The sequence below is a fragment of the Miniopterus schreibersii genome (genome assembly GCF_964146895.1).
Source record: "Miniopterus schreibersii genome assembly, chromosome: 15".
Lineage (NCBI taxonomy): Eukaryota > Metazoa > Chordata > Mammalia > Chiroptera > Miniopteridae > Miniopterus > Miniopterus schreibersii.
Window position 1 is genome coordinate 39,907,226 of NC_138115.1, and position 8,406 is coordinate 39,915,631.

At 57.5% G+C, this 8,406-nt stretch overlaps 1 protein-coding gene across 3 annotated transcripts; it reads right to left on the reverse strand.

Annotated features, from left to right (window-relative positions):
• Positions 1 to 524: 524 nt before the first annotated feature.
• On the reverse strand, positions 525 to 6,915 carry EOMES (eomesodermin). 3 transcript variants are annotated; one of them, XM_081159383.1, is made up of 6 exons: positions 5,956 to 6,915; positions 4,851 to 5,005; positions 4,118 to 4,239; positions 3,279 to 3,437; positions 3,132 to 3,193; positions 525 to 2,228 (listed from the first exon to the last, which is right to left on the reverse strand). In XM_081159383.1, exons 1-6 carry the CDS (start codon positions 6,828 to 6,830, stop codon positions 2,156 to 2,158), a joined length of 1,446 nt encoding a protein of 481 aa, XP_081015509.1. In that variant the 5' UTR covers positions 6,831 to 6,915; the 3' UTR covers positions 525 to 2,155. The 3 variants fall into 3 exon arrangements, with proteins under 3 accessions (XP_081015509.1, XP_081015508.1, XP_081015507.1); XM_081159382.1 differs by having other exon boundaries at positions 525 to 2,370; XM_081159381.1 differs by having other exon boundaries at positions 525 to 2,427.
• Positions 6,916 to 8,406: the final 1,491 nt, after the last annotated feature.

Here is an 8,406-nt window from a genome sequence, read left to right on the forward strand (position 1 = left end):
CCCGGCCCCCGGCTGCGGAGCGCAGCCCGCGCCGCGCCTTGGCCGCAGGTGGGCGCAGGAGCCGAGCCCAGGGCGCCCCGCTCCCCGCCGCTCCTCGTGTGCCCGGAACTCGTGGGCGCTGCGAGGGCCTCGGGGGTTCCCGGGGAGCCCACACAGGTCAGGGACGGGTGGCCCCAGGGGAGCCTGAGGAAACGGCGCAGAGCGCTCGGTGCTCACGGGCCGAGGTTTCCCGGGTTTGCGTTGGCCGGCTGCGGGCAAACCTTGCATCTGGGCGACCCCCCCCCCCATACCCATTGTCCAGACTTCCCAGTGCAGTGAGGAAATAACCCCATTCAAGTTCGAGAATTAAAAAAAAAAAAAAAGATAAAACGCGCCCCCCCCAGCCCCCTGACTAGTGTCCACTGAGGCTCCAGGACCTTCCGTGGCCGCGAGAGGAGCCGGTGACCCGGGCGGGGGAGGCGGCAAAGTCACATCTTTAGGGTAAAACCCGTCGTACAGAAGACAGAGCTATGCCTGTTCCCTTGATGAACCACATTTATTAAAAAAATGACTAACACTGTACATAAAAAATCCAAGGTCTCTAAAAAGCCGATAGGAGCTGTGGCGTCAGGTGTGACTTTCTTCACATTTACCAGGTGGGGGTGGCGGGGGTGGCGCAGGGAGACGATGAAATAGTTTTCCTTCGACAGGGTTCAAGTTGAGTACAGAGTAGCCGGACACATTCTTAACCATCTAGAAAGCGAACAGAATATTCCCAGACACGGCTGGGACGACAGAGACACGACCCCCGGCCCCTGCGGCTGTCCTCAGGGGATCTGCAGAATTCCTTACAAAGCCCGAAGCACCAATTTTACATCACCTCAGACACCTATGTAGACTATTTGTACAATATATGCCACGTTGTTCTACAGTGTATCTAAGCACACACATCTGTACACTTTAAATTTTTCTTTCTTTTATGCTTTATTTGGGGGGGGTGACGCCCTCACTTGTCCTCCCCCGAGTCCTACGGGCCACCCCGGCACACAGCAGAGGCCTGGCGAGCGAGGGAGGCAGTCCTGAGCCAGGGCGGACGCGGCCTGTCCTGAAGGCCTGGGAGGAGGCCTCCAAGTCAGGGGAAACCAAGTCAGACTTCACCAAAGTCCGTCTGGCCTCCCAGGCCTAACATCTTTCGTCCCTAGCAGAAGGTAACGGCAAAGAGAGTCCCCCCATTGAAGCTTAAGGACCAGCCCTTCTCTTCTAGACGCAAAATACCTTACCGATTCTGGGCTTCTGTAGGCTTAGAGATTTAAAAAACAGAAATAAGGACCCACGCGTTCCACTCATCTGATAGCGCTCAGCACTCCGTCTTCACAGCCCCACTCTCTGGATGTTTAGTGTTTCCAATAAATAAATCCAGGACCTCGGATAACCTTCAAATTTTAAAACACTTCCAAGTCCTCCATTAACTTTATTTATCTTTTTATTTTTTAGAAAGGGACAATGCAATGCTAGGCTTGTTTCAGTCACCTGCAGCAATCGAAAAGCTTTGGCACCTTCTCTTAGAGAGTTGCACAGGATGGGACGCACCAAGGTGGAAGGCAAACATCTTTTTGGCAACCTAGGCAAAGAACAACAACAGCGACCACGCACACCACCAGGTTCATCTGCAACAAGGTAGCTCCTTTGGAGGAGGTTAGAATAACTCTTTAGGGAGTTGTGTAAAAAGCGTAATACCCCCCCATGCCTTTCGAGGCGTCTTTACTGTACTCTTCAGCGTTCATGTCCTCGCACTTGATGGAGGGAGAATTTTCATTGCTGGAGGTGCTGGGAGACAGCCGCCTTCGCTTACAAGCGCTGGTGTATATGCCCGAGTCGTTGGAATCCAGAGACTTGATGGAAGGGGGGGTCTCTATCCAAGAAGAGCTAATTTCTTCTTTGACTTTCTCCTTGGAGAGCTGATCTTCAGAGAACGCAGGGGGGCTTGTTCTGGAGGTCCATGGGAGCCCCGCTGCCATCTTCCTCTGGTAAGAACCTCGACCTCCCCACCCTGCCATTGCAGGGAAGGCTGGGTCAGGGTAATACCCCAGGGCATGGGATGTCTGGAGGGGCAAGGACTTAATACCATACGGGAGCAAGGTGCTGGAAGTGTACTCAGACTCATAGGAACCGATGTCTAGTTTGTTGGTCCCAGGTTGCTGCACAGGCGTGACAAGCCACCGCTGGGGAGGGTTGGACAGATCTTCGTTCTGTTGGGGTGAAAGGAGGCCGTTGGTTTGTGGCACGGTTCTCTCGCCATTATAATATCGGGCTTGAGGTAAAGTGTTGACAAAGGGCTCCGGGAAGAAGGACTGAACGCCGTACCGACCTCCAGGGACAATCTGATGGGATCTAGGAGAATCCGTGGGAGATGGAGTTAACCTGTCATTTTCGGAAGCGGTGTACATGCTACAATATAAAGAGAAACACTTAAAAAAACCCCAAACACCCCAGTGTTGTCCCCAAACAAACCAAATTCCCAGAAATGAAAAAAGCACTGGTGTGTTGCCGTGGAGGGACAGAGGTAGGAGATGCCCTGGCCCCTTTACCCACCAGGTAGGAAAGAGTTCCCTCCCGGGCATTAAGTATTTAAACTATAGGAAATCCACCTTTGCAAATCCTAGGACTTGAGGAGCTCAGATAAACTCTCCTTGTCAGTGTGACGGGAGGAATGCCAAATTTAAAATGCATTTGCAGAGCCTTGCATTTGATGTGAAAATGACATCCTCTTAGTTTCGGGTTTTTCTTATGTAAAAGAAAAAAAAAGAGGGGGGTGGGCGGAGTAATAATACTTGCTCCTGAGGGGATAAAAAAGTTGGATCAGATGGAAAGGTATGTAAATGAAGATTATGAAAATTTCAAGTCTCCACTCAAATGTTAAAAAAAAAAAAGCTCATTTTAAAGCCCTTAACATTTCTTTAGAAATTAACAAAACCCTTCCGTGAAAATTACGAAGCAAGATTAGTCAAGGCAAAAAAAAAAAAAAAAAAGTAAAAATGAAAGCAGGTAAAAAGCTCAAACATGAAAGCTCCTCCTAGACTAGGTTCTCAGGAGTGTCCGATGGTGAATGTCCTGTCCAAAGACGACATGCAAGTAGGAAAAGCAGCACTTACGAATCATAGTTGTCCCTGAAGCCTTTTGCAAAGGGGTTATGGTCAATCTTTAATTGAGTTATCTAGACAGGGGAGAAAAATAGTAGTTGAGTGCTTTAGCAGGCCGGGCCCAGCTGCCGAGGGTCTCGGGACGGGTGGGACACTCACGTCGGTGTTTTGGTAGGCAGTCACGGCAATGAACTGCGTTTCTGAGAAGGTAAAGGTCTGCGTCTTCGAGGGCTCATTCAAGTCCTCCACGCCATCCTCCGTGACTTCAACAATGTGCAGTCGGGGTTGGTACTTGTGTAACGACTGGAGGACTATCATCTGGAAATGGGACAGGAACAGAGCAGCCAAATCGAAAAAGTCTCTTAAAGACTCAACAAAAGTAGATTTTAACAAACCACGTGTTTGTTTGTTTTTTGTTGGGTTGTTTTTTTTTAATCCTCACATGAGGATATATCTTTTCCATTGCTTTTCAGAGAGAGTGGAAGGGAGAGAGAAACGTCAATGGTACAGCGACTGGTTGCCTCCCTCACACACCTTGGGCGGGGAGAATGGAGCCTGCAACTGAGGTGCGTGCCCTTGGGCGGAATCAAACCTGGGACCCCTAACCACGGAGGAAACCAGCTAGGGCCAAACCCCGTGTTTTGGAATGGGGCTCCTGCTTGCTCCCCACCAGCAGCGACCTTTTGTCTATTGCCGTGGTTAAGATCTCATCATTGCCCTTGTTGAAACTTAAAACATAGCTGTATTAAGAAACACTCTTTCCTCTTGGTTTCCTAAGTCCCCCAAAGATTTCCGTATTTCTCTTCCTAATAGTCAACTCCCTGTTACTGAACTCCAGTAAGAAAGTGAAAATGAGAAAGGTCGAAAGGAAAAAAAAAAAAGCTTAGAAATAGGAGAGTAAACAGGGAACACGGCAAAAAAAAATACAGTGAAGGGTATGGGAACTTGTTACAAGAGAGATGGATAGCCAAGGACACCCCCCTCCTCGGTCACTCTACCTGAGTGTTGTTGTTATTGGCACCTTTGTTATTGGTGAGTTTTAGTTTCCCAAAGGAAATCTCCTGTCTCATCCAGTGGGAACCAGTATTGGGAGACTCTGGGTGGACGTACATTTTGTTGCCTAAGAGAAAATGAAACAAACACAGAACCTAAGCGTTCAGGGCTGTTCACAAACGAGGGCGGCGGGAGGGAGGTCTGACCGGCTATGGGCAAGGTGTAGGAGCAGGCCTCGGGCCGATCCCCCAGCGGAGCTGCTTCAGGCCGCGGAGGCCGGCGGGCTCCTCGCCCCTCGGGCCCTGCGCTTCCCGGGACCTCCCTTGGACCAAGTGCTCATCTTGACAGTGCCTCAGGATACAAAAAGGGGGCCCACAGGAGACGCCTCCTTGGTTCAAATAAAGCCGTAAGGGCAACATCTGATGGAAATGGCTGCATCTTTATGGGCTGAGTTCAGCCCTGGGGAGGGCTTTCTCAAGTGGAAATTAGGATGCCAGGAGCCCCAGCCACCCTTGCCACCCCGGAGAGCTGATGGCAATTCTCTTCTCAAACGTGGGCATCGGGGGGCTGCAGCAGGGTCGTCACGGTTGGAGCTCTGTGCACCGGTCAGCAAGAGACCTGACTTAGCAATTCTCTGTCTTAGTCAAACGAGACAAAGAAGCCGGTGCTAACACCTCTGGGCTCCGGGCGGGGGAGATGCGTGTGAGCGCGTGCTGGGGGCACCCGCGCGCCCCTCACCCTGCATGTTGTTGTCGGCCTTGCCGCAGGTCACCCACTTGCCCCCCTGGAAGCGCCAGTGGTTGGGGTCGGCCAGCACCACCTCGACGAACACGTTGTAGTGGGCGGCAGGGTTGAGTCCGTTTATGTTGAAGCTCAGGAAGGGAAACATGCGCCTGTTCGGGGAACAGAGCGGGGAGAAGCGGTGTAACCGCCGCGGCGCAGGCCCGCTCGGCCGGGCCGCGGGGCAGGGTCGGGCACCGCGCTCAGCGCCCACGGAGCCCACAGAACTCCGGCCGTGTTTCTGCGTGGGCAGCTCTCTGAACATCCCTCCTCCAAAATTAGTTTGCCCCACGGTCAGTACTTCCCAAAGTCACGTGCTTCTGCGCCCTCTCCCCGCTCACGTTTTCGACTTTTTAACACGCTCGTGCATTTTTCTTCCACGATGTGAAAAGTCGTGAATTTTAGTATGTATCAGAGAACAACATGAAGTTGTTGTTTTTTTACTTTCAGATCTCTGGGTAAGGCTGAAAGTCCCCTTGGAGAGCCCCTGTCCCTGCGCCCCTCACTTGGCGCACAAGTAGCCACTGAGAGCGACTGGATGTGCGTCGGAACTTTGTGGCCGCCGAGCCCCAGCCGGGTCTGCCCAGGACCTGCCTCACCAGCCACCCGACCGGGCCTCGAGGCCGGGGCTCGCATCCTCACGCCCAGCCTCCGGAGGCGCCCCACGGAGACCCTGGCGCCGACAACTGCTGGAGCCCATCCGCTGCGCTCCGGGGGCCAACCCGCGCGCCCCCCGCCCCCCGCTCCGCCGCTCCTCGGGGTCTAGCGAGGAGCGGGCACCGCCGAGCGGGCGGGTCCGGCCGCCCAGCTCCGGGGACCGGCCTCCGCTCCCACCCCGCCGCCTGGTCAGCGCAGGTAAGGGAGACGGGCGGAGCGAGCGGCCCTGGCGTTACGCCCGCCACGAATCGCCCGAGCGCGCAGCGGAGGGACACCGCCTGGAGAGGCGGCGCGGCGCTGAGCGCGCACGGAAAGCGCTCTCCGCGCGCCGGGCACCCCGGCCTCCCCCGGGGCCGCGCTTTCACCGTCCGCCCCGCGCCCCAGCTCCCCTCCGCCGTGTGCTCACCTGCCCTGCTTCGTAATGATCATCTCGGTTTGGTGGCGGTGGAATTTGAGCCACAAAGGCCGGTTGCACAGGTAGACGTGAGCGCGTAAGCTGGAACCAGAAACCTCCAAGCTGCCCCACCCTCCGCAGGAGCCCGCGGCGGCTGCCCCGGGGTACGGCCCGTAGAGCGGAGCCCCCTGACTGTACTGATAGGCTCCCGGGCCGCCGCCCCCGCCGCCGCTCGCGCCCGCGCCGCCGCCCGCGCCGGCTCCCGGGCCGAACTGCGCCCTCCCGGGCGGGCACACGGTCGCGGGGAAGCCGCCGGAGGGCAGCATGGAGCCATAGGGGTAGCGCGCCCCGTTGGGAGCCGGGTACACAGGTCCGTGGGGCGCCCCGGCTGCCGCCTGGTACGGAAAGAGCGAGCAGGGCGCCGCCAGCTCGGAGCCCTGGGGCCCGGGGGACTGGAGGTAGTAGCGCTCCGAGCTCAGGCTGTCCATGGAGTAGCGCGCGGTGGCGGCGGCCGCGGCCGCAGCAGCGGCAGTGGCGGCTGAGGGGAGCTCCTCTTCCCCGCAGGGGGAGCCCTTGCGGCCGTCCGGGGGCCCTGGCTTGGCCACTGCCGCGGTGCTGGCAAAGGCGTCCCCGGCGTCGGCGTCACTGAGCATGACCGCGGGGGCCCCCGCGCTGGCGGCGGCGGGTTCCCCGCTCCCTGCCTCGCACGAGAGGCTGCCCGAGAACTTCTTGGGCGCTTTGTCTAAGTCCAGCCTCTGAGGCGAGGGTGTCGTGCCGGGGAGGTGGCCGGCGGTCCCGCCACCGCCGCCTCGCGCGCTCTCCAGCGGGTAGAAGTGCGTGCCGGGCAGGTTCACTGAGCTCACCAAAAGCTGCTCCCCTAACTGCATGCTTTACCGAGCGCAGACGGCAGTGCTTCCTCTCCTCCCGCGGCCTTGTTATAAAGGCAGGATGGGGGAGCCAGCGCCCTCTTCCGTGGGGAAGGTAACTTCCCCTTCCTCCGGCGCCAGGGCGACCCACCTGCCGACGCGCGGGCAGCGAAGGCACACCCGCGCTCGTGCCGCGCCCAGCGTCCTTTCCGTAAGGAAAGCGCACTGGGTTTGAAAGGCAGGAGGTGGAAGTGGTCGAGGAGCGCTCTGGTTTTCTTAGCCGTCCTTCTAGCCTCTCTGGACCCCACTCCCCGCCCCCGCTCACGCCCAGGAAGCGGAGGACTCGGATCTCCGCTCCCATACACCCGCCGGCGCCAGCCCTTCTGCCCCTCTCGGCTGCCGGGCTGTGGGTCAAGTTGACCACTTGGAAACTTGCGGGCTGTCATTGGCCGCTTTATATACATGCTGCTAGGGAGGGGTGTCGCAGCCCCACAGCCCCGGGACCCTCCTATTGGCTGATGGAGGTGACACTAATTCAATTAGGCATATACTAATTGGATCAAGTCCACTGCGACTTTCTTTTCCTTCAGTCTGATTTTTTTCCCCCCACCGAGACTCCGTCCTGCTGTGAGAATCATTTCTGGTGTCTGTATTTCGCTGGAGTTTAGGGGAGCAAGGCTTAGGGTCTCCGAAGCGGGGTCCATTCTTGGCACAGACGCCATCTCAGTGCCCGGAGAGAAAAGTGCGCGGGCGGGAGCAGGTTTTAGAGGCCGGGAGGGAGGAAGGCTCTGCTGGTTGGCCCGCGGGGAGGCCCGGGTGCCAGAGGGTGGGGATCCGGGCGAGCTGGACAGAGGCCCAGGCGGGCTCTCTTTCCTCGCCAGGGGCTGTAACTTCAGGCACACGCTCCTCGCGATGGGGGAAGACTCCCCGGCCTTCAACCCACAAGAGCCGCTTCTCTTTGGGCCTGTCCTTTCACTCAGCGGGAAGGACTTCTGGGAGGAACCTCGCGCTGGGCTTTTGGGGTTCTGGAACCGCGGGTGCACGCTGCCACCCGTGAGGACAGAAGCGCTCAGCTTATGAACCAGAAGCCCGGGTGGGGCGGGACACCGGCCACACCCTCGTGCCCGCGCCCAAACCCTGCTTCCAGGAGGCAGTCACGTCCTCCCCGCAATTTAAAGTCCAAACCGCTCAGTGTCCCTGAATCCCGGGTCGTCCCCCCGCCCCATCTTCAGCTGGGCCCGACACCGCGAGACAAAGGTTCCCCGGCAGCCTCGCGGGTGAGGTTCCGCGCGCCTCTCCTCCGCGGCGCAACGCAGAAGGTGGAATAATTAGGGAAATAGTTCGCTATCGAATGACGCCCCCTGCCCCAGCGGTCTGTTCCTCCCCTGCGCTTCCGCAGTCAAGAGTCGCGCCGTCGTAGTGTTTTGTTGTTTCGGGGGATGGGGCACGTTTCCTTGCTGATAAGGAGAAGCCTGAATATTCGCCGTTAACAAGCTATTACAGACGCTGCTTGTAATCGCTCCGGGAGCGCATTTTCCGGCTGAGATGTCGGGACTGGCCACCCAACCGAACACGATCACACGGGAAACTCTTCGCC